This window comes from Podarcis muralis, chromosome 1 (genome assembly GCF_964188315.1).
Source record: "Podarcis muralis chromosome 1, rPodMur119.hap1.1, whole genome shotgun sequence".
NCBI lineage: Eukaryota > Metazoa > Chordata > Lepidosauria > Squamata > Lacertidae > Podarcis > Podarcis muralis.
This window is the reverse complement of record NC_135655.1, coordinates 4,922,875-4,949,112: the sequence shown is the minus strand read 5'-3', so window position 1 is coordinate 4,949,112 and position 26,238 is coordinate 4,922,875. Positions and strand designations below refer to the sequence as shown.

At 48.0% G+C, this 26,238-nt stretch overlaps 1 protein-coding gene across 1 annotated transcript in view; it reads right to left on the bottom strand.

Moving 5' to 3' along the window:
- The window catches only part of NID2 (nidogen 2), a 74,093-nt gene extending 64,261 nt beyond the window's left edge, over positions 1–9,832 (bottom strand). Inside the window, exons 1-2 of the mRNA XM_028724419.2 lie at positions 9,510–9,832; positions 5,579–5,884 (exon numbers count right to left, since the gene is read on the bottom strand). Of these exons, the coding sequence (XP_028580252.2) occupies positions 5,579–5,884; positions 9,510–9,719 (516 nt within the window). The 5' untranslated portion in view covers positions 9,720–9,832. The remainder of the gene's footprint in view (positions 1–5,578; positions 5,885–9,509) is intronic.
- Positions 9,833–26,238: the final 16,406 nt, after the last annotated feature.

Here is a 26,238-nt window from a genome sequence, read left to right as displayed (position 1 = left end):
ACCCCCCACGCTACGCCACTGGTCAGGAGTGCTCTGATGGTGTTTCCTGCTTGGCAGGGGGTTGGACTCGATGGCCCTTGTGGTCTATTCCAACTCTATGATTCTATGATTCTATATATCGAAGACCATAAAATTCCTATCATAGACGTCACCCTTCCTCAGGGAGAGAGTCTCTCAGGAAGCCCACAGCCTCCTCCTTCACCGATAACCTCGTGTTTCCTGAGCAAGCACCTTCTGCACCCAAGAAGACCTTCGTGCTAGAGGGTATCAGCGTTATTGCGGGGCCGGAAGGCAATGCCTGAGGCCGTCATGGCCGCATGTCCAAATATGTGCCTGGAGATCTGGAATGCAGAAACTATGGACATCCCCGCTCTGGCTGATAAGGATTTCGGCAAGAGCCTTTGGGGGATTTTCCTCTCAAACTCAAAAAAAACAGCTTTGCAAATGTTAAGTAAACAAATAAAAAAGATAGTATTGTTGGACGTAGCCAAGGGCTGAGTTCTGGCTCTGATGAAGCCATGGCTTTGTCAGAATGAAAAAGAAGTGGAAAAGGAGAGGGGGGAAATCTCAAAATGTGTAGCAACCAATTTCACAGCATTCCCTTGAAAATAACTCAGATGTTCCTGACACAAGCTTTCCTCCAGAAGTGGTCGTGTTTGGCAAACTGAGACAAGCTGTCATTTCTATTGAGCTGCTTAGCTTCAGATAAGGAGGCGGCCTCACCAGCCCAAGAGCAAATCCAGCCTTTGGGCTATCTAAGCAGATAGTGTCTGCTCTGGCTGGTAGCAGCCCTGCAGAGCCTGAGGCCCAAGATTTTTGCTTCTGAGTAACAGCCGCTGGAAACCACAGGAGGGAAGAGTTCCTCTCGATCCAGCAGGCTGTTGTTTTATGAAGAAGAAATTCCTCTTTTGTATTTTTGGCTAATGTTTCTTTTATTTTGCTTTCTTTACTTTATCTTTCTCGCTCTTTCCTCTTCTTATTCCCATGGTTCCTTTCTTTCCTTCTTCTGTTTTTGTTCTGTATCTTCTAGAGCTGCAATTTTACTACCGTATTTCTCGCCCCATAGGACGCACCGCCCTATAGGACGCACCTAGGTTTTTTGGGGGGGAAATAGAGAGAAAAAAATATTTCCCCCCAGGCACGGGGCTGACGCGGGGGAAGCCCGAGCTTCCCCCGACCCCAGCCCCCAGAATAGCCTGCTATCCGCAAGCCTAGGGAGCCGCGCCAGTCTCCCCAGGCTCTTCAGCGCACCCGAGGCTTCGGAATGCAAGCAGCTCTGCGCAACCCTCCGGAGCCCAGCGCGGCCGCTGCGCGGAGCCCGGGAATGCAGGCAGCACTGCGTGACTCTCCGGAGCCCGACGCGGCCGCTGCGCGGAGCCCGGGAGCACAGGCAGCACTGCGTGACTCTCCGGAGCCCGGCGCGGCTTGGCGCCGGGCTCCGGAGGGTTGCGCAGAGCTTCCTGAAGCCTGGAGAGCGAGAGCCTATAGGGCGAAAAATACGGTATATTATGGGAAAATCTCAATTAAAAAACCTTATTATTATTTTAAAAACACTCAAAGAGGTTGACGAAAAGCGATAAAATGGTCACCCAGAAAAACTAACAGCAATAATTTAAGACTTGCAGGAAGCTTAAGATGACAAGAGACTAAAAGCAGGTTAAAACTCACGCCAAGTTTCTAAACATACAAAAGTTTAAAAACTAAAACGGAATAGCACTCGCATTAACTTTCTAAGCATCTGGGTGGGCTCGTCTGAACAAAAATGTTTTTCGCAGTCGCCGAAAAGAGTACAGTGGTACCTCAGGTTAAGTACTTAATTCGTTCCGGAGGTCTGTTCTTAACCTGAAACTGTTCTTAACCTGAAGCACCACTTTAGCTAATGGGGCCTCCCGCTGCCGCCACGCCGCCGGAGCACGATTTCTGTTCTCATCCTGAAGCAAAGTTCTTAACCTGAAGCACTATTTATGGGTTAGCGGAGTCTGTAACCTGAAGCGTATGTAACCTGAAGTGTATGTAACCTGAGGTACCACTGTACAGTGAAGATGCCTGCCTGATTATCAAGAGGCAAGGAGTTCCAAAGGACATGATCTGTCGGGAATCTCTGGCCTGAGCCTACTTGCAGTGCCTGGCATTTTCCCAGATTCATTTCAGCAGAGTTTCGGGAGGAGAGCATTCCCTGTGGATTCTTCCCTTAAGCAAACGAACAAACAGAGCACAGTGTACAACAAATGAGTCTCGTTGCACAAGGACTTCCGCTTGCACAATGGGGTTTTCCCCCCTTCCCCCTGTGCACCCCAAAATGGGCTCTGGGAGGGGGGTCGTGAGAAACCCCAGAACGGCATGCAGTGGAGAGGAGATGGGGGGTGTTGTCCCATCCGGCAAGCGGAAATGACAGAACGGTGGTCTCAGCACAAAGCTGGATTCTCCTGGAGGTTTGCATCTAAACACGCAGGATTAAGCCCCCAGTTAAATGGGAAATCTGACAGATAACAGTGTTCCGGTGGGGTCAAGCGTCAAAGGGCAAAGGTCAGTTTGACTTACTTGTTCCTAAGCCACCCTCAATGGACTCTGAGCACCCAACATTTGTTCAAATAGAGGCAGAGGGCGAATTTTGCCAACCCAAGTCCGGTTTCCTCAATTCCAGAGGGCGGATGAGACCCAATTCTTCAACGCAGAACCTCTGGCAGCCTACGCCAGTGGAACGATCTGGTTGTAGATTCTCCTTCCTTGCAGGTTTTTAAGCAGAGCTTGGATTTCCTTCCGTCATGGATGCTTTAGCTGAGATTCCTGCACTGCTGGGGGGTTGGACTAGATGACCCTCGGTACCCTCCCAACTCTATGATTCTTTCTCCCACCCCGTGGTCTTTGACAGGAAGAGGCAGCCTGGCGCTCTGAGGATCTGGGGGCCGGAAGGCGAACAATTCTGCAACCATCTGGGGTGAGGGAGCTCACATTGGCCACCTCCACTTTCGCATGTTCCCTGGCATTTAAAAACACAAGAGCACGCCAGGGTTATGCGACATGGGACGCTGCCTGGTGCTGAGCCAAACCACTTGCCATATATGTGATAGGAATTTCATGGTCTTAGACATATGGTAATGTTCATAAGTGTACCAACCAAGCACATACATAGATCAGCACAGGAAGACCGACCTGGAACCATTTTGATTCCCAAACTGACCAAATGTTTTCTCTGCAAGGTCAAAGTGGAAAAGCCTCCCCATTGTCTTTTCCTTCACAAATCCTGTCATAAGGGTATGTCTGTGTTTGAATAGGGTGAGCCTGTGACCTGGCCCAGGAATTAAGTATTTATCATTACAAAAGAATGGCCAGGCTACCCAGGAAATCCAGTCAAGTAACCTGCCAGACAGGAGATAAACAACATTCAAATTTCTGTTTTAAGACCACCTTTTCTGTGATGTATGTATGATGTTTCTGGGGGTGGTCTTGATCTACAGGGTGGCAATTTCAAAAGTCTTTATAAGGCCTTGCACGCCATTTTTCTGGGTTCCTCCTCCTTTCCTGCGGGTGAGGGGAGCACCCTGTTGCAACAGATCAATAAAGATCAGGCTTACTAGCTGCTTTGCTTCTCAATATTCTCTGGTTGGCCTCTGTTATTCTCTCCTACCAATAGGCAACCTATGTAAGGACTCTATATGGGCTCTTGGATACCCCATAAGGGAAGAAGGGCAATTTTTGTTTACAACATATACCTCAGTGTTGCCCGCACTGACTGGCAGCTCCAGGGTTTCTGGCAAGGGACATTCACAGCCAAACCTGATGGTGATAGGGACTGAACCAGTATTTTAACACATACTGTGTGTGTGTGTGTGTGTGTGTGTGTGTGTGTGTGTGTGGCTTTAATTCTATTCGTTTTGGCTCCCAAACACTGAAAACCCAGAACGTTTTCGAACGTTTTTCGGAAGCCGAATGTCCGACACGGCTTCCGCTTGAGTGCAGGAAACTCTCTTCCAATCGGAAGCCATGCCTTGGTTTTCAAACGTTTCAGAAGTCTAATGGACATCCGGAACGGATTACGTTCAAGAACCAAGGCACTACTGTAAATGTTTTAAGTATTTTGCATTATATCTGTGTCGATTTAATTTGTGTAAGCTGCCTTGATCCTTGGTTTGGGAAGAAGGAGGGATAGAAATAACAACAAAAACAACAACAGGACTTTTTCGATGCAAACCAGAGGCGCCCCCACTGAGTTACAGCCCTTTCGTGTTGTTTTTAAACGTGCGCAAATCGATTTAAAAATAGATATCTGCAGACCTACCTCGTTACAGGAATGCCATTAGGGCCTTCATTTCCATGCATGGCGGAAAATCTGAAGCATGCCTTTCGTTCCCAACAGACACGGGAATGAATCATTCCCAGAGACATCCCCCACCCACCCAACAAAACAACGCGGAGGTTAAAACGGTTAACAAAACAAAAGCAGTCAGACTTTCCCAAAACGGAAAGCCCTTTTTGCCTTTTCCTAGGCAGCTGCCTCCAGTAGTGATGTATGGAAGTGAGAGCTGGACCATCAAGAAGGCTGATCGCCGAAGAATTGATGCTTTTGAATTCTGGTGCTGGAGGAGACTCTGGAGAGTCCCATGGACTGCAAGAAGATCAAACCTATCCATTCTGAAGGAAATCAGCCCTGAGTGCTCACTGGAAGGACAGATCCTGAAGCTGAGGCTCCAGTACTTTGGCCACCTCATGAGAAGAGAAGACTCCCTGGAAAAGACCCTGATGTTGGGAAAGATGGAGGGCACAAGGAGAAGGGGACAACAGAGGACGAGATGGTTGGACAGTGTTCTCAAAGCCACAAACATGAGTCTGACCAAACTGCAGGAGGCAGAGGAAGACAGGAGTGCCTGGCATGCTCTGGTCCATGGGGTCACAAAGAGTCGGACATGACTAAACAACAACAAGGCAGCTGCCTTAAACTGAGTCAGACAGCTGAGCCGTCTTGTTAAGCACTGACCGGCAGCCTCTCTCCAGGGTTTCAAAGAGCACTGAGTGCTGCTAGCTCCGGGACTTGTGCTACTGGGAAGAGTTGCTGGGATCACTAAGCCTGAAAGCCAGAGCAGTCCTTGTTTCCTTGAATACAGAGTTAACTTCACTGCCACCATGTGATTTATGGTTGACGTGGTCCTGACACCAAATCACCTTTCCATTTCCATCTGAATGAGAGCAGCGGCTGTCCGTATCTCTTCCCTCTCTATTGTATCAAATGCCCTATAGGATCCAAACAGCTTGGCCAATGACAGGAGAAGGAGAAGAAGAGTTTGGATTTGATATACTGCTTTATCACTACTCTAAGGAGTCTCAAAGCGGCTAACAATCTCCTTTTTCCCTTCCTTCCCCACAACAAACACTCTGTGAGGTGAGTGGGGCTGAGAGACTTCAGAGAAGTGTGACTGGCCCAAGGTCACCCAGCAGCTGCATGTGGAGGAGCAGGGAATCGAACCCAGTTCACCAGATTACGAGTCCACTGCTCTTAACCACTACACCACACTGGCGCACCCCAAGGAGCACCCCAAGCAGAAATTGCCAGAAATGCAGACGCCACAAACCATCGCCTCACCTGTTTGGAAGGCTCCGAGTTCCGGCTGACTTCTTCGTAGGCCCCCACGTTCTCCCAGGTAGCGATGAAGGTGTGGCGTGGGGCAAACCCGTCTGCGCTGGGGAATCCAGCCTGGATTAGCTGGGCAGCCCGATCCGTCACCTCCCTGGAGTCGTCCAGGCGGTAATAGATTTTGCCCCTCCCGTCGCTGGTGTCGATGTCTGACAGGAAAGGAGCAACCGCGGGGAAGTCCGTGGGGAAATCGTCGTCCACATACTGGGTCTCTCTAGGGAAGTCCTGGGTGGAAATGATCCCATTGGTCCCAACCTATCAGGAAGCCAGGTCAAAGAAGAATGAATAAAGTGATCAAATAGCAAACGCAGTGGAAGACTAAAGGTTTGTACGGTTCTCGTCATAAATTTTTATTTAGTTTTACAAATTAAAAGTGACATTCAAAATCATAAATCATAAAAAGATAAAGAATCAATTGAATCTCTGGAATTTCCCCCTCCATCACTAATCTTTTTCCGCTGCATATTTTAAGTCACTCCATTTTTTAAAAAATATCCCATGCACTCCTAGTTCTTGTTACATTATAAAGGTAAAGGTAAAGGGACCCCTGACCATCAGGTCCAGTCGTGACCGACTCTGGGGTTGCGGCGCTCATCTCGCTTTATTGGCCGAGGGAGCCGGCATACAGCTTCCGGGTCATGGGGCCAGCATGACTAAGCTGCTTCTGGCGAACCAGAGCAGCGCACAGAAACGTCGTTTACCTTCCCGCCGGAGTGGTACCTATTTATCTACTTGCACTTTGATGTGCTTTCAAACTGCTAGGTTGGCAGGAGCAGGGACTGAGCAACGGGAGCTCACCCCGTCGCGGGGATTCGAACCGCCGACCTTCTGATCAGCAAGCCCTAGGCTCTGTGGTTTAACCCACAGTGCCACCCACATCCCTGTTACATTATAAGTGTTATTTAAATCCTGCTTAGGAGCTCAAGTGTTTACAGTGGTCTCCAAGGTAAGTTATAAATTCCCCCCATTCTTTATTGAACTTCTGCTCTTCCTGGTTTCTGATTTCCCCAGTCATTTTCGCCATCTCCACATAGTCCATCAGTTTGATCTGCCATTCCTCTCTGGGGGGAACTTTTCCTTCCTTCCATCTCTGGGCTAACGGTTTGTACAGCTCTGGTTTCCTCACCTCGAAAGGATATGGTAGAGTTGGAAAAGGTTCAGAAAATGGTAACCAAAATGGTGGAGGGGACAGAGCAACTGCCCTTTGAGGAATGGTTGCAGCATTTAGGTCTTTTCCCTTTAAAGAATAGGCAAGTAAGGAGCAACATGCTAGAATTTTATAAACTTATGCATGGCGTGGAGAGAATGGAGAGAAAAAGCTTCCTTCCCTCTCGTGTAACACGATAACTTGTGGACATCCAATGAATGTTGGAAGATTTGGGGCAGAGAAAAGATAGTCTTTACACAGCACAGAGGAACTCCCTGCCACATGAGGCAGTGATGGACCCCGACCTTTAGATGGCTTAAAAGAGGATTGGGCAAATTTATGCATTAAGTGAATCGCAGGCATCTAATTGCTTACTCGTAGCTGGATGGAGAAATGTAAGAAAGATTTAGGTCCCAGTTGCTGGAGAGATAATCAGGGAAATTAATACTGACTGGCCTGTGGAATGAGATCAGTTGGTGTCACCACTGGGGAAAGTTTGGGGTGGGACAGCCTTCTCAGTAGTGACTCTCAGATTCTGAGCTCCTTCCCTTGGGAAATGCTGCTGTCCTCCTCGTTACAGTCATATCTCGGGTTACAGATGCTTTAGGTTGTGTTTTTTCAGGTTGCGGACCGCCAAAAACCAGAAGTACGGGTTACTTCTGGGTTTTGGCGATCGTGCATGTGCAGAAGTGCTAAATCGCGCTTTGCGCATGCGCAGAAGCACTGAATCGCAACCCGAGCGTCTACTGTACTCCCTTTTATGCACCAGTTATGGGCTTATTTTATTCACCTGAGCCTTTGGGAATTTAGCATCCCAGGGACCCACAGCTGCAAATGTTAGATTGCAGTTTTTAATGCAATTGTGAAATATTTTGCGACAGAGATTTTACTGCATGCTAAACTGCCTTTCAGGACACGGGTGGCGCTGTGGGTAAAAGCCTCAGCGCCTAGGGCTTGCCGATCGAAAGGTCGGCAGTTCGAATCCCCGCGGCGGGGTGTGCTCCCGTCGTTCGGTCCCAGTGCCTGCCAACCTAGCAGTTCGAAAGCACCCCCGGGTGCAAGTAGATAAATAGGGACCGCTTTATAGCGGGAAGGTAAACGGCGTTTCCGTGTGCGGCTCTGGCTTGCCAGATGCAGCTTGTCACGCTGGCCACGTGACCCGGAAGTGTCTCCGGACAGCGCTGGCCCCCGGCCTCTTGAGTGAGATGGGCTCACAACCCCAGAGTCTGGCAAGACTGGCCCGTACGGGCAGGGGTACCTTTACCTTTAAAACTGCCTTGAGCTCCCAGATGGGAGGAGGGGTAGGTACAGAAATAAAATAATACGTCCGTATAGTGCTTAAAAACTCCACTTGCAAGCAGCCCATTAAAACAATCAGAGCATTCTGCAGGAATCCTTAAAACAACCCTGCAAGGAAAATTCCCCAGATTAAGTGGGAGGCAGCTAGGAAAGTGGAGGTTTGCTCAAGACTGCCTGGTGAGTTTACAACCGTGGACAAGAATGGAGCCTGGGAACTTCCAGGCTCAACAATAACAACCTTACTCACAAGGAAACTGTGTGTCTGCTTCTGCCACAGGAGGCTGTGGGCAGGCTGCTGCCTTTCCGCCTCAGTTTCTCATCCATAAAATGGGAGCAGCACCAACTCACTATCAAGGTTAAGAAAACACATCTGCAAGTGGAAAGCTGTTGATTTTATTTCCTTTTAGTTATTAAAATCTAGCAGGTTTTCGTTTGCATTTTTTCCCTATTTTTCAAATAAGTCTTTGTGGAGAGATGTGGCAGAATTCGACCGTTAGCCTTCAATCGGTGGATCGGGACCAGCTGCCAGCTCAAAGCCGGACCCAAAGTGGATCACCACAGCAGCACAACCACCCTACATTTCCACAGGTTGGAGCAGAGCATCAAAGTTAATTTACCCAAGTTTGCTATGTCTGTCTGTTTCAATGCAGCTACTCTGAGCAGGGCGAGCATTGTATACCCCCAACTGCATTGGGGGAGGGTCTCAAGACAGTCCTTGGTTTGCAAAGGCCAAAAGGCCAGCCAGCTAAATGGATGTGTCATCACTGGAGAGGATTTGGCGACAGAGGTTCTGCATCGTGTGTCGAGGGACGGAGCGCTGGCTTGGAAAAAGATATTCGGAAAGGGACACACAGAGTTCTTATTGAGTGCCCAGGAATGTCCTGGGCAAACAGATGCCCGGCCAAGGACCCCTCCCTGCCTCTGGCATCTGGCACAGCTCTGGGCTGGCTCAGCAGGGTGGTGGTGCCATGGGGGGGTGAGTCCTTGGCTTCTCTAGGGCTGGCACCATCCTCCAACCAGGAGCCTGACACCAGCCTTTGCCAAGCTGGTGCCCTCCAGATGTTGATGGGTGGCAACTCCCATCCGCCCCGGACGGCACATCTGGAGGGCACGAGAAAGCCCCGTCAGCCCCCAATATCTGGAGGGCACAGACAACACCCAAACGCCCTGCCCACCAAAATCCGGAGGGTACAGCCCCATCCAACATCTGGAGGGCAAAGACAACCCCTTGTTGGCCCCATCCAAAACACCTGGAGGGCACAAGCCCCATCAGCCCCGCCCAACATCTGCAGGGCGCATCCATCCCCGTCCCGTCCAGCAAGATCTGCGGGGCACCCGCTTGGCGAAGGCTGCCCTAGCCTAGACGAATGCCATGCTCCTCTCCCCCCAAATCCCCCGATGTCTCTCTCTCTCTCTATGGGGCGTCGGACTTACATAGACCTGGCTGAATCGGGTCTCGTAGTAGAGCAGCGGGCTGGGCAGCTGCACGGGAGCCGAGGTCTCGTCGTCGCCGTCGGGCAGCTGCCGGTCGCCGCGCGGGGGCCCGAAGGGGAAGAGCTGCGCTCGGGGTAGGGCAGCCCCCCAGCCCGGCAGCTGCAGGAGGAGGAGGAGGAAGAGCCCGGGCAGCGCGGCTTCCCCCAGCATGGCCCTCGCAATGGACTTGCTCCGGGAGGAGGAGGAGGAAGGGGAAGCGGGCGGGGCGGGCGCAGCTCCGGAGCGGGAGGCGCGAAGCCCACGGCCGCCCCCTCGAGTCCCGGCAGCTGGCCCAGGGCAGGGCGGGGCCGGAGGCGCCTCTCCCGCCTCTCCATTGGCTGCCCGGAGCCCGGGCAGCGGCCAATCAAGCCCTCCTGGACTAGAGAGGATGCCAGTAACCCCCCCCCACTCACCCCCCCCGACGGCAACATCTGGAGCTCGTTAGACGCTCGGTGGGCGCAGCTGCTGCAGCGCCGCTGGCTGCCCGCCCCGTCGGGGATGCGTCCTCGGTGCCCGGCGCGCATCGGAACAGCTGGATCCCGCTGCTTGGGCGCAGGCACGTCGCGCAGAGAGGGGCGCAGTGGACCAGGAGGAGAGCCTGGCTGCCGGATCAGGCCATGGCCCATCTGGTCCGCTATCCTCTTCAGACGCCCCGAGGGGAGAGCCACAAGTGGTACCCCCGAACTTTCTCCCCTCCTATGGTTCCATCTGAAATTCCTTTCTTCTTAAGCTCACTGGCAATATTGTCAGTGTAGATAAAATACATCAAACATCAAAAAAAGAAGATCATGGCTACTGGGCCCATCACCTCCTGGCAAATAGAAGGGGAAGAAATGGAGGCAGTGAGAGATTTTACTTTCTTGGGCTCCATGATCACTGCAGATGGTGACAGCAGCCACGAAATTAAAAGACGCCTGCTTCTTGGGAGAAAAGCAATGACAAACCTAGACAGCATCTTAAAAAGCAGAGATATTACCTTGCCAACAAAGGTCCGTATAGTTAAAGTTCTGGTTTTCCCAGTAGTGATGTATGGAAGTGAGAGCTGGACCATAAAGAAGGTTGATCGCCAAAGAATGGATGCTTTTGAATTTTGGTGCTGGAGGAGACTCTGGAGAGTCCCATGGACTGCAAGAAGATCCAACCTCTCCATTCTGAAGGAAATCAGCCCTGAGTGCTCACTGGAAGGACAGATCCTGAAGCTGAAGCTCCAAAATTTTGGCCACCTCATGAGAAGAGAAGACTCCCTGGAAAAGACCCTGATTGGGAAAGATGGAGGGCACAAGGAGAAGGGGACGACAAAGGACGAGATGGTTGGACAGTGTTCTCGAAGCTACCAGCATGAGTTTGACCAAACTGCGGGAGGCAGTGGAGGACAGGAGTGCCTGGCGTGCTGTGGTCCATGGGGTCACGAAGAGTCGGACACAACTAAACAACAACAGATAAAATACTGAGGAAGATGGACCGACTGTGTGACTCTGGGTCAGGCCATTTCTTTGCCCAAACTATATCCCACCTACTGCCACCCACCCGCCCCCTTTTATATGAAGGGCTCAATAACAGAACATGTGCTTGACATGCAGAAGGAACCGCATTCAATCCTTAGCATCTCCAGGTGAGACTGGTAATCGCTCCTGCCTGCAACCCTGGAGAGCAGCTGCCGTTCAGAGTAGACAATATTGAGCTATATGAACCCATACACTCCCTTGGTCTATAAGGCAGTGCCTTTGTTCCCAGCTTTTGTGTCACCTCTCCTTTGAGTTCCAGAAAACCGCTGTGTTTTCCTGACACTTGTCATATGTTCCTTGACGTGCCCCTGCGTCCAGTTACACTGAAACCCCAGACTATTCCCAGCTGTTTCCCAGTGACACAAAGAACATCCTTTTATAATTACAAAGAAGAAGAAGAAAAGGAGCCGTTGTTCAGTCATTTGACATGCATTTGCAATGCCCTGGGGAGAAATGGAACATTTCCTCTTCCTTTAACTTTAGTGCAGTGTTTAATTAATTCTTTTAGGGTGCAAAGGCCAGAGGCACAGGCAGAGGGGAGAGACACAGGCCTGCATTTTACTAAATATTAAAAAAAAAATGAGAAAAAGCTGAATTCCATATCAAAGAAGACTGCAGTCTTGCACTCAGTACAAACGCTGCAGTTTGCAAAAATCTGCATGTGTCTCCCCAGGCATGACTTAATTTGCTTCCTTTTGAAGAAATCTTGTGAGGAGGACAGTGTGAAGCACATATTCATTCTGTAAACAAGCCCACAGTAATTCAGTGGAACGTCCAAAGTCAGGAGCAGTTTATTTTGGAATCTCAGATGGTACTTTAGCTTTGCTCTTCCACCTGAGCAAACCACTGGCTTAAAGGTTTCGCTTTGTTGTTGTTTAGTCGTTTAGTCGTGTCCAACTCTTCGTGACCCCATGGACCAGAGCACAGCAGGCACTCCTGTCTTCCACTGCCTCCTGCAGTTTGGTCAAACTCATGCTGGTAACCTCGAAAACACTATCCAACCATCTTGTCCTCTGTCGCCCCCTTCTCCTTGTGCCCTCCATCTTTCCCAACATCAGGGTCTTTTCCAGGGAGTCTTCTCTTCTCTTCTCATGAGGTGGCCAAAGTATTGGAGCCTCAGCTTCAGGATCTGTCCTTCTAGTGAGCACTCAGGGCTGATTTCCTTCAGAATGGAGAGGTTGGATCTTCTTGCAGTCCATGGGACTCTCCAGAGTCTCCTCCAGCACCATAATTCAAAAGCACCAATTCTTCAGTGATCAGCTTTCTTTATGGTCCAGCTCTCACTTCCATACATCACTGCTGGGAAAACCAGCAGTGGGAACTATTCGGACCTTTGTTGGCAAGGTGATGTCTCTGCTTTTTAAGCTGCTGTCTAGGTTTGTCGTTGCTTTTCTCCCAAGAAGCAGGCATCTTTTAATTTCATGGTTGCTGTCACCATCTGCAGTGATCATGGAGCCCAAGAAAGTAAAATATCTCACTGCCTCCATTTCTTCCCCTTCTATTTGCCAGGAGGTGATGGGACCAGTGGCCATGATCTTGGTTTTTTTGATGTTGAGCTTCAGACCATATTTTGCGCTCTCCTCTTTCACCCTCATTAAAAGGTTCTTTCATTCCTCCTCACTTTCTGCCATCAAGGTTTCGCTATAATGGGGTAATTCAGGAGGAACTGTCTATTGAGCAATGATTCTGAATTGTCTACAGAGAGGTTACATGTTGTTGTGTCAAAGCAAGTGCGAGCCAACCCTTTGAAATTCCTTTCCCCATCAGGTTACTTCTTGCAAAGAGTTTGATCCACATGCGCTTCCACAGTGGAGACATAGGTTTCCAGGTGGGAGTTGATCCTGTTGAGGTTTTGCCAAGTGTGCCTTCCTCTTAGCGCATTTCTCCTTTAATTTTGGCAAAATTAACTGCTATAATAAGAAATCAGTCGAATCAAAAATTTAAAAAGGAGTGGAAATGTTTTGATGAATATATGGCAAAAATAGAGACACTTGGAGGGTCTGAAACTACAGCTCCCATGATTCTTTGCGGCAAGCCATAAGATGTTTAGAGTGGCATCATGGTACTTTAAATATACAGTGGACACTTGAGTTGCGGACGTGATCTGTACAGGATGCACGTTCACAACCCACAGCATTCACAACCCGCAGCGGCACATCTGCACATGTGTGGGTTGCGATTTGGTCTTCTGCACACGCGCAAAGCGCAATTTAGCGCTTCTGCGCATGCGCGACCACTGAAACCCAGAAGTAACGCGTTCTGGTACTTCCGGGTTTTGGCGGGCCCGTAACCCAAAAAAACGCAACCTGAAGCATCTGTAACCCGAGGTATGGCTGTATGGCGCCATCGTGGCCAAAGTAAGCCCACATCCAGGGTTCCCAGAGATCCCCTCAAACTTAGGATCTCATAAGCTCAGGAAATCAGGGAACTTCAGAACCTCAGTGGAGCTGACACCAGAGTTGTTTTGCCCATGCTGTGGCCATTGTTGTCTGTTAACAGGAGAACCAAGACTCTTTCAGCGCTGAGTCCTTATCACTGTTGTGACAGCGTCCAGGCTGCCGGCCGTCCTGCTCACCCTGGAAATATGTTGCCGGCTCCACAATGCCCAAGACTATCGGTCCCTGATGTTGTAAACAAAAATCTGCCCTTTTCCCTTATCCAAGAGCCCATATAGAGTCCTTACGTAGGTTCCCTATTGGTAGGAGAAAATAACAGAGGCCAACCGGAGAATATTGAGAAGCAAAGCAGCTAGTAAGCTTGATCTTTATTGATCTGTTGCAACAGGGTGCTCCCCTCACACGCAGGAAAGGAGGTGGAACCCAGAAAAATGGTGCGCAAGGCCTTATAAAGACATTTTAAATTCCCTGTCCTGTAGATCAAGACCACCCCCAGAAACATCACACATACATCACAGAAGGGGTGTAACCTAAGACCACCCCCCAGATACATCATACCTACATCACAGAAAAGGCGGTCTAAACAGAAATTTGAATGTTGTTTTCCTCCTGTCTGGCAGGTTACTTGATTGGATTGCCTGGGGAGCCTGGCCAGTCTTTTTGTAATGATAAATACTTAGTTCGGGACGCGGGTGGCACTGTGGGTAAAACTCAGCGCCTAGGACTTGCCAATCATCAGGTCGGCGGTTCGAATCCCCGCGGCGGGGTGCGCTCCCATTGCTCGGTCCCAGCGCCTGCCAACCTAGCAGTTCGAAAGCACCCCTGGGTGCAAGTAGATAAATAGGGACCGCTTACTAGCGGGAAGGTAAACGGCGTTTCCGTGTGCTGCGCTGGCTCGCCAGATGCAGCTTGTCATGCTGGCCACATGACCCGGAAGTGTCTGCGGACAGTGCTGGCCCCCGGCCTTTTGAATGAGATGGGCGCACAACCCTAGAGTCGGACACGACTGGCCCGAATGGGCAGGGGTACCTTTACCTTTACCTTTAAATACTTAGTTCCTGGGCCATGTCACAGGCTCACACCCTATTCAAATGCAAACATACCCTTAAGACAGGATTTGTGAAGGAAAAGACAATGGGGAGGCTTTTCCATTTCCCTTGCAGAGAAAACATTTGGTCAGTTTGGGAATCAAAAATGGTTCCAGGTCGATCTCCCTGTGCTGATCTATGTACGTGCTTGGTTGGTACACTTATGAACATTGCCATGTATCTAAGACCTCAAAATTCCTATCGCACTGATCTGCAGTGACGTCAGCCGGGGAGGAGGAGAGGCAAGGAATGGCCATGAATTCCTGGCCGGTTCTGCTGGTGCAGAGGCGTCCCTGTGTGCCTTTTGACCACCAGCCATCATCACCAGGAATTGAGGAAGCTGCAGAATTCTTTGGGGGTTTCAAAGGTGGTCTCGGAAGGCCTTGCACGAGATGTTTGCATGGTGTGTTTTGTGTCTCCCTCCTGTTCTCCTCTCCACTTTAGTAATCTCTTGGCTTATAAACGCAGTCCTTACAGCTGCTCAGTCGTCCGGCTGCGCCAAAGACCATTTCTCCCCTTGTTTATCTTCCCAGCGTCCTCGTAATTCTTTGGGAATAAGCAAAGGCCACGAAGCCAGCCTTGAGCAGAAGCAGATTCATTCTTCCCCTGCCCTGAGCACTTGGATATTTTAGAGGGAAAGGGGGTGCGACGACAGAATGGCACTTTTTCCCCTGGCCCGTTAGGCCGGCCCTCACTTAAATATAAGTGCACCCACCTCACAGAACACCAGTTACCCAAATTCCTACAAACTATCCAGATTATCTTGTGCAGGAAAACTTAATAATTTGGAGCCTCAGGCAGGATTCGATCAAGTAAACAAGAGAGATTTTATTAAACATAAGAAGCTTATGACATGAAGTGGGTAAAATGTAGGATACTTCAGATGATAATGTTATTTCACTTCAGTTCTTTCTCAGTTGTTGAACAGCTGTTGCCACTTAATACTTTGGTTCTTAAACAAGGTGGTGCTTTCTGACAGTTACACACCCCTTTGACAACCCTACTCCTGGGGTACTCCAAGAAACAGAGTCAAGGGATCTCCACACCCTCTTAACTGGTTTGGGAAACTTCTCTTTTTGTAGAAGAATCTCTCCCCCTCTTGACTGGAATGAGACCTAAGTAGACTGTATCTTTGCAGCTTCTACTTCTCCTGGCTCTGCCTCCCAGTTAATTCCTCGCCTATTACCCTTACAGGACACCACACACTGTCCTTCACACTAAGCTCAGAGACTCCTTTCTCTAGCTTGTGATATATTCCTCAGAGAGGATGTTTCCAGGCGGGAGTTGATCACAGTGTGGATTTGCCAAGCGTGCCTGCCTCTTAGCACGTTTCTCCCTCGCGCCCTGAGTTTGAGTGTCTTCAAAACCCTGAAGAAGTGTGCATGCACACGAAAGCTCATACCAAGAACAAACTTAGTTGGTTTCTAAGGTGCTACTGGAAGGAATTTTTTTTATTTTGTTTCGACTGTAGCAGACCAGCACGGCTACCTACCTGTATTCAAAACCCATGATACCTTGGGTAAAGGCTGTTCTCCAACTGCGGCGCTCGCAGGCCAGTGTTTCCCAGTTGTTTTGTGTTTACACTACATTTTGTTAGATTTGCCTTGAGAGAGTCTTTAAACCTTTTTTGTTGACCACCAGCATTACGCTTTCCATTTTTAAGTTCGGAATAGAGTACTGTAGTTGTTTTGGAAGACGATCATCAGGCATCTGCACAACATGACCAGTCCAACGAAGTTGATGTTGAGGAATCATTGCTTCCACTCAATTCACCAGAGGCTGTCTTTGCATGCAGGTAAAGGTAAAGGGACCCCTGACCATTAGGCCCAGTCGTGGCCGACTCTGGGGTGGCGGCGCTCATCTCGCTTTATTGGCCGAGGGAGCCGGCGTACAGCTTCCGGGTCATGTGGCCAGCATGACTACGCCGCTTCTGGCGAACCAGAGCAGCGCACGGAAACACCGTTTACCTCCCCACCAGAGTGGTACCTATTTATCTACTTGCACCTTGACGTGCTTTCGAACTGCTAGGTTGGCAGGAGCAGGGACCGAGCAACGGGAGCTCACCCCATCGCGGGGATTTGAACCGCCGACCTTCTGATCAGCAGGTCCTAGGTTCTGTGGTTTAACCCACAGTGCCACCCTTTGCATGCATAGGAAGTCCCTAACTCACCAGGAGTTTGAAACCCGTCAGCTCCCCTCACCTGGTTTAGCTGGCCAGTCAAAGCCGTTTTCAGGGTGTGGCGGCTGTCGCATGCTGACCGCTTCTAGGAGCCACTGGTGGTGGCTGAGGGCAGGGTGGGGACCACAAGTACACAAACCTCCCCAGAAAGAGCACCATGTGCCCCCACCAGAGGTACCACCCCTCCTCCAAAACCCCTTTCCTCCACCTCCAGAATGTGCGTGCTGCCACAATAAAAGATCCATTTGTTACAGATACGGAACGGGTCTTCTGTGGCACCTGCAACAAATTCCACAGATAGAAAAGGTCTAGTGGGAATATATACACCAGGGGTCAGCAAACTTTTTGAGCAGGCGGCCAGTCCACCGTCCCTCAGACCTTGTGAGGGGCCGGACTATATTTTGAAAAAGAATTCCTATGCCCCACAAATAACCCAGAGATGCATTTTAAATAAAAGGACACATTCTGCTCATGTAAAAACATGCTGATTCCCGGACCGTCCGTGGGTCGGATTGAGAAGGCGATTCGGCCGCATCCGGCCCCCGGGCCTTAAATTGCCTACCCCGATATACAGTGGTACCTCAGGTTAAGTACTTAATTTGTTCTGGAGGTCCGTTCTTAACCTGAAACTCTTCTTAACCTGAGGTACCACTTTAGCTAATGGGGCCTCCCACTGCCGCCGCACGATTTCTGTTCTCATCCTGAAGCAAAGTTCTTAACCCGAGGTACTATTTCTGGGTTAGCGGAGTCTGTAACCTGAAGCGTCTGTAACCCGAGGTACCAGTGTACACGGAAAGGCGATCTCACCGACAAACTGGTCCCCAGTTCTTAATTGTGAGCAGGGAGGGAGAGTCAAATGGGAGCAGCTATGAGCAGCGCAACTGGAAATTCTCCGTTTGTAGGGGCTTATTTTCCTGCCCCTGCAAATTACTATGATTACCAGGCCCTCCAGACCCTCCTTTTGTGTGCGAGAGCCTTGCCGTTGTCTGTCAAAGAGAGCTCTCCTCCAGCCACAACCCAGCACCGATTCTGCCTGCGTTTGGATCGGTTCCCTCTGCATCATCCCACACATTTTCCATGCTGCTGTGCCTGCAGCTGTTACATGAGAATTGCGGGGGGCGGAGGAGGTGAGGGGCATGGAATTTGTTCGTCTCCCATAATTAGCTCTCTTCGTTGTTGTCCTCGGGGGCTGGAGCAGAAGGAACCAAAAAGCACACACCCGCCCCTTTCAGAGGAAGGATCTGGAACGCTTTATCAGATCCCGTGTCTGTGGAAATGAAACGAAGAAGGGACTGTCCCCATCAGAGCAACGCAGACACGTTTTCTGTTAATTGAGCCGAGCTTTGTGGACAAGGACAAACAGGATACAAAAGGAGAAGCAGATTTTTGGCGGGTTTTTCCATTACTTGTGTTATGTACGGAGTTGAATAGGATCCAAAATGTAGCAGTCTGATTGATCCTAGAACAATAGGATTCAGAATGCAACAGTCTGATTGGTCCACAGGAGCCACCCAATCCAGCTCCAGGTGGAAGTGAATCCACAACCTGATTGGCCTACAGGAGAATCCCGGAATTAGCCAATCACGTGGGGCCCATTGTGTAAATAATGTAAATGAAGCAGGCATTCTGGGGGAACTTCCATTCCTCCTCACCACTATGAGCTGAATAAAGAGCATGAAATCCACTCTCGACTCTGAGACAGAGCAACAGGAGCTCACTCCGTCGCGGGGATTTGAACAGCCGACCTTCTGATCGGCAAGCCCAAGAGGCTCAGTGGTTTAGACCACAGCGCCATCCTCAATCCTCCTTGACCTGGAACTACATTGCGAATCATGGTGTGTGTGTGAGTGTGTGTGTGTGTGTGTTTGTGTGTGTGTGTGTGTGTGCGCGCGCTATACTAAAAGCACAACGTGGGGGAAACCGTGAAGCCAGCCAATGCCATCCTTATTTCAGACATCATGATATATCAGTTTATTGTGATATTTAACTGGTGATAACCAGATTCTGCCCAGCCCTAGTCCCCTGCAGATGCGCCCCTGAGATTTCTCACGTTCACCCCTAATCTAGCGATCCCTTGACTTGTCCAAATGGCAAGGGAAGCAGCAAGGAAGTTCTCAGCAACAAGGGCGATGGAGTGGCTTTGTTTTGCAAGAGTCTCATGTCCAGGGCAAGATTTAGGTTTGACGAGGCCCTAAGCTACTGAAGGTAATGGGGCCTTTTATATAATAATAATAATAATAATAATAATAATAATAATAATAATAATAATTTATTTATACCCCGCCCATCTGGCTGGGTTTCCACAGCAACTCTGAGTGGCTTCCAACAAAACACTAAAATACAATAACCTATTAAACATTAAAAGCTTCCCTACACAGGGCTGCCTTCAGATGTCTTCTAAAAGTCAGGTAGTTATTTTTCTCTTTGACATCTGGTGGGAGGGCAATCCATAGGGCGGGCACCACTACCGAGAAGGCCCTCTCGCAGTGAGGGAAGCACCAGAAGGAATAAGGGAATTTCCCACAAAAAAGGGAAGGTTGACAGCTATGGATAGGATAGTTGCATATTTCCTTGACATCTGAAGGGAGGGCGTTTCACAAGGCGGGTGCCACCATCGAGAAGGCCCTCTGCCTGGTTCCCTGTAGCTTTGCTTCTCGCAGTGAGGGAAGCGCCAGAAGGCCCTCGGCGCTGGACCTCAGTGTCTGGGCGTAACGATGGGGGTGGAGATGCTTCTTCGGGTATACTGGGCTGACGCCGTTTAGGGGTTTAAAGGTCAGCACCAACACTTTGAATTGTGCTCAGAAATGTACTGGGAGCCAATGTAGGTCTTTCAGGACCGGTGTTATATGGTCTTGGCGGCCACTCCCAGTCACCAGTCTAGTTGCCGCATTCTGGATTAGTTGTAGTTTCCGGGTCACCTTCAAAGGTAGCCCCACGTAGAGCGCATTGCAGTAGTCCAAGCGGGAGATAACCAGAGCATGCACCACTCTGGCGAGACAGTCTGCGGACAGGTAGGGTCTCAGCCTACGTACCAGATGGAGCTGGTAAACAGCTGCCCTGGAGACAGAATTGACCTGCGCCTCCATGGACAGCTGAGAGTCCAAAATGACTCCCAGGCTGCGCACCTGGTCCTTCAGGGGCACAGTTGCCCCATTCAGGACCAGGGAATCCCCCCCCCCCACCCGCCTCCTGTCCCCCAAAAACAGTCCTTCTGTCTTGTCAGGATTCAACCTCAATCTGTTAGCCGCCATCCAGCTGTCAACAACAAACTGTCGCTGTTTTCTGTGTTGAATATATTCTATATGGTAATTTATGGACCTAATAGGTATCTAAAGCCATTTGCACATAACAGTCCATGCAAAATGTAGGCATTCTATATATAGAAAGGAGCAAACCAGAGATATTTGAGGGAGCAGGTTAGCAGGCGGGGCCTATGACTTACATCATAGGAGCCTACACAACACAAAACACGGTTGCTGTAGGTAGGTTTTATTTTATTTGATTTTTATCTTATAGTTTGGAAATGGACATCCGGGGTTTTTTCCCTTTAAATTTTTTTGGGGGGGCCCCAAGAGAGTGGGGCCCTAATCTATAGCTTGTTTAGCTTATACATAAATCCGGCACTGCTCATGTCCCCATGTCAAGTGGGGACACTTCCTGTTTTGGCAGCGTGAGATGTTCCAATATTCTAAGGGTTTCTCTTTGGGAATAACACATATTCCTAAACAACGGGGGAGCGGAGTAGGAAACAATGCAAAACAGATATTGCTGGCTGCACAACAGCTACACCCTGCGTGCAAATGTGAATAAGAAACCAATTAAATGCCTTTCAGGGTTTCTTTGTTTTTTTAAAAAAAGAAAAGCACCAGGGAGGAGGAAATGAAGCAGCAACAAGGGGAGGAAGCACTAAATTTTGGGGGGCATTCAGGCAACTTTTGAAAGCGGCAGAGATAGCACATGATAGTGCGCACCCCGGAAATGATCTCTTTCAGCTTCTGCCTTCTGGAAGAATCTGCAAGGTTATAAAGACTAGGACTAGCCGCCTGAGAAACAGTTTCTACGCTAATGCAATTCTGGTTCTAAACGCAGCATAAGGGGTCTCTGTAGTATAAAAAGGTAAAGGTACCCCTGCCCGTACGGGCCAGTCTTGACAGACTCTAGGGTTGTGTGCCCATCTCACTCAAGAGGCCGGGGGCCAGCGCTGTCCGGAGACACTTACGGGTCACGTGGCCAGCGTGACAAAGCTGCATCTGGCAAGCCAACCGTCAACTGCGTCTTCCGATTGGCTGCATTATTTAAAATAATATTTTTTAAATTGTTTTTTAAAAATTGCAATACCAAAAGAGAGAGAATGGTGAGAACATTTCAGGCAAGCATTACACATGTGCAGATGAGCGCTCACCTGTTAAAGAGGCTGTTTGAATGTTCATGTTTTGAAATACGTATTATTCTTACAGTGGTACCTCGGGTTAAGAACTTAATTCGTTCTGGAGGTCTGTTCTTAACCTGAAACTGTTCTTAACCTACCACTTTAGCTAATGGGGCCTCCCACTGCTGCCACACGATTTCTGTTCTCATCCTGAAGCAAAGTTCTTAACCCAAGGTACTATTTCTGGGTTAGCGGAGTCTGTAAGAAGAAGAAGAGGAGGAGTTTGGATTTGATATCCCGCTTTATCACTACCCTAAGGAGTCTTAAAGCGGCTCACATTCTCCTTTCCCTTCCTCCCCCACAACAAACACTCAGTGAGGTGAGTGGGGCTGAGAGACTTCAAAAAAGTGTGACTGGCCCAAGGTCACCCAGCAGCTGCATGTGGAGGAGCGGAGACGCGAACCCGGTTCCCCAGATTACGAGTCCACCGCTCTTAACCACTACGCCACACTGGCTCTCAGATACTGAAGCATCTGTAACCTGAAGCGTCTGTAACCCGAGGTACCACTGTATATGCCTCTCCTCTAATCCATGGCCTAATTCATTCTTGCTCTTAGAACAAGCAGCTCTGGAGGAGGAGGAGAAATAGAAGGGCTCATTTGCATCTGGTCTCATATTTTACCCAGCCCTTTTGGCCCATCATGAATTCGTCAGGGGTCAGGCCCATTCTTCGCATTTTTCTGCTGATATTTAACGGTGCCTCGGGGCAGCTCAGCTTGTAATTGGGGATTTGCATCCCACTCAGTATCTGTCCCGGATTTAAAAGGGTTTTTTATGTACACAACAGTTTTAAACTTGTTTAGACCCAGCCGTTTTATAGGCGTTCTGAATGGGTGCCGCCAAACGGCTTGGTGATCCTGCTTAAAAAGCGATTCATAAATGTTATGATATTGAGATGTACAGAACTTGATGGATTGCTTGAACGAAAGACTCCGTTCCAATATGCGAGGCTGGATGCCAGGCCAAGACCAGCCAGCCCCTGTGGAAGGAGCCTCGGCCAAAGAAAATAAAGAAGAAGAAGATAAAGAAGATTGGCAAAATAAATTACTGAACTACGCAGGTTATATTATTACAAAAACGGACAATTGTCCAATGCATATTTCTTAAGCTTTGCATACAGACTTTTACATTAGTGTAACTTCTAAAAGTCACTTGTAACAAGATGAAGGAGGTTTTAAAATTGGATTAAGTATATAAGGTTTTATGGACATGCATAAACAAGTATATTATAATAGAACTAAGAGGGGGAGTGGAGGGAAGTCGACAAAAATAATTATAGTTTAATCTCTTTATGATATTTTACTTTTTATGTTTTTGTTTGTTTGTTTTGTTAGTTTTGGGAAATCAATAAATTGTTATTATTTTTAAAAAGGAAGTAATTCGTAAATGAAACAAAGTCATCACGCCCGTTGCTGAGAACCACAAGTAGGGAAAGAGATCTGCTGTGGTCTGATCCCTCTTGCAGGCGTCCCACTGGGGAATCTGGTTTGCCAAGTAAAGATACTGTATGCCACAAACCCCTGATGTGATCCACCTGGAGTGATCTGACATTAAAAAAATCATTACTGTAGCAACAATAATATCTGAAAGGTCGCCCCAGACACTCATCTTAGCATTCTCATTTCTGCTTCGCTCCAGTGTCTTCCTCACATTTTTTCTCGTGGTAACAACTGCAGAAAAATTCCACCCTCCACTCCTAAATAGGAATTTTGCAGCTCCCTTCCCTCTGCACTGCCAGAAGAGCAGAGATTCTGCAGTGGCAATTGCGCCCTCTAGTGCCACAAGCAGTGGCCAGAGGATTGGAGAAGATCAGTCTACATCCCAATCCCAAAGAAGGGCAGTGCCAAAGAATGCTCCAACTACTGCACAACTGCACTCATTTCACATGCTAGCAAGGTTATGCTTAAAATTCTACAAGGCATGCTCAAGCAGTATGTGGACCGAGAACTCCCAGAAGTGCAAGCTGGATTTCGAAGGGGCAGAGGAACCAGAGACCAAATTGCAAACATGCGCTGGATTATGGAGAAAGCTAGAGAGTTCCAGAAAGACATCTACTTCTGCTTCGTTGACTATGCAAAAGCCTAGTCAGACTGCAAGAAGATCAAACCTCTCCATTCTGAAGGAAATCAGCCCTGAGTGCTCACTGGAAGGACAGATCCTGAAGCTGAGGCTCCAATACTTTGGCCACCTCATGAGAAGAGAAGACTCCCTGGAAAAGAACCTGGTGTTGGGAAAGATGGAGGGCACAAGGAGAAGGGGACGACAGAGGACGAGATGGTGGGACAGTGTTCTCGAAGCTACCAGCATGAGTTTGACCAAAGTGCAGGAGGCAGTGGAAGACAGGAGGGCCTGGTGTGCTCTGGTCCATGGGGTCACGAAGAGTCGGACACGACTAAATAACTAAACAACAACAGTGCCACAAGAAGCTGTAAGCACAGAGCTTCAGAAAGTTGGTGTGACTTTCAATTTCTTTCAGTCTCTGTTGTATTAACTTTTTGCATGTTTTTATTTATTGCTGTAAAAAAAAGTGATAATTTTATTGTTTAATCTTTTTTGTAAACTTCTTTGAGATTTTTCTACAATCAAGTGGCATATACATTTTTTGAAATAAATAAATGCATACAGAAATGTTGAGTAGAGAGGCCTGAGATTCTTGGAAATCAGAACATGGGCTGGAACTACATGAAGAGGTTTAGAGTAATAGAATAATAGAGTTGGAAGGGACCCAGGGGTCATCTAGTCCAACCCCATGCAATGCAGGGATCTCTGCTAAAGCATCCACGACAGATGGCCATGCAAACTCTGCTTAAAAACCTCCAAGGATGGAAAGTCCACAACCTCCAGAGGGAATCCGTTCCACTGTCAAACAGCAGTTACTAAACAATTTAACCCCTGTGTTGCAAACAATAGTCAGTAATATCCAAGGCAACACTGGCAGATGAAGTTGATGGACTATATGGAACTGGCGGAAATGACTGGCAGAATCCAAGACCAGGGAGAAGAGTCGGTGGAAGAAGACTGGAAAAAGTTTAAAGACTATTTACAGAAACATTGTAAAATTAATGAATGCTGGAATGAAGTGATATGGCTTTAGTAGAAATGTTATAAGGAATTAAGTATAAATAGATTAATAGAGTATTAAAGGAAAAATAAGGTTAAAATGTGTTAAGATAATTATAGGATAGAAAACAGAGGAAGATGGAAAGGAATTGCTGAAATAATTAATAGAAGTGGAATACAAAAAGGGAGGTGTGAGGAGGTCGTGGAAATATGTGAAAGAAAGATAAGATATTGAATTTTTTTCTTTTTTTTCTTTTTTGATGTGTTTTTAAATTGTTTTTGTTTTGTCTTGTTAGTTTAATGTTTTAGTGTTATGTAGTGTTTTCGTATTGTACTGTATTGGTTTTTTTTGTTTTTTTTCCTGTAGTGTTTAAATTGTCATGAAAGTAATAAATATTATTTTTTTTAAAAAAGTAATATCCAAGGCAACACGATGACCAAATGCGATGATATGATATCAACATACACTCTTTATATAATATGAGATATATGAAATCACATAAACAGAAAACTTATGAATCTCCCAAAGTCACAAAATATGCACTCTTAATAATTCTCTTGAAAACATGAAACCAAATAAACGTAAGTCTTATAAGTCTCTGAAAGTCTTTGAAGACTATGCAAGTCTCTGAAAGAAGCAATGTATCAGATTCTTCTTATCTGGCGAAAACAGGCTGTAAAGCTTTGTTTATGGCGTCCAACGCTGCCGAAGTAGTTCGCAAACAGACGTTGTGAACAGTGATTCTAGATATACCCAATTTCGTTGAATTCTTCTTCAGCACAGCGGAAGGATACAGAAATGCTTCATAAACTATAGAAGAATATTAAAACAATGGCCTTCATATGCATGGTAACTACAATAAACTCAAAATATTATGAACTATACACATAAACTAGAATGTCAGAATAATGTGAAATAAAACCAAAGCTACATACCCCATCTTTATGATGAATGGAAAAGTATAAACAACAATTGCTATGGACCAGTGGTCATAAAGTTATGTAGTCACTGCTACTGACCGTATGTGAGCAAAGATATAAAAAGCCAACCCCAGGTGGTGCTCTTAACAAGGAGATTGAGTTTAAAGGTACCGTGCAGTAACAGCCAGAAAATAACGTCAGGTTCTGCACTTAGGCAGGAAGAACCAGATTCACAAATACAAGACGGGGAACACCTGTCTTACTAGGAGTACATGTGAAAAAGGAAAAAAGGGTCATACAAGCTGAACATGCGCCAACAGTGTGATGCAGCAGCAAACAAAGCTAATGTTATTCTAGGCTGCATCAACAGAAGTATAGAGTCCAGATCAATGGAAGTAATAGTCCCACTCTCTTCTGCCTTGGTCAGACCACACCTGGAATACTGTGTCCAGTCCTGGGTGCCACAATTTAAGAAGGATGTTCTTAAAGGTGTGCAGAGGAGGGCAACCAAGATGATCAAGGGTCTGGAAACCAAGACTTACAAGGTGTGCTTGAAGGAGTTGGGAATGTTTAGCCTGGAGAAGAGGAGACTGAGAGGAGATATGATTGTTGTTGTTTAGTCGTTTAGTCGTATCCGACTCTTCGTGACCCCATGGACAAGAGCACACCAGGCACTTCTGTCCTCCACTGCCTCCCGCAGTTTGATCAAATTCATGCTGGTAGCTTCAAGAACACCATCTCATCCTCTGTCGTCCCCTTCTCCTTGTGCCCTCCATCTTTCCCAGCATCAGAGTCTTTTCCAGGGAGTCTTCTCTTCTCATGAGGTGGCCAAAGTCTTGGAGCCTCAGCTTCAGGATCTGTCCTTCCAGTGAGCACTCAGGGCTGATTTCCTTAAGAATGGATACGTTTGATCTTCTTGCAGTCTATGGGACTCTCAAGAGTCTCCTCCAGCACCATAATTCAAAAGCATCAATTCTTCGGCGATCAGCCTTCTTGATGGTCCAGCTCTCACTTCCATACATCACTACTGGGAAAACCATAGCTTTTCCTATACGGACCTTTGTTGGCAAGGTGATGTCTCTACTTTTTAAGATGCTGTCTAGGTTTGTCAT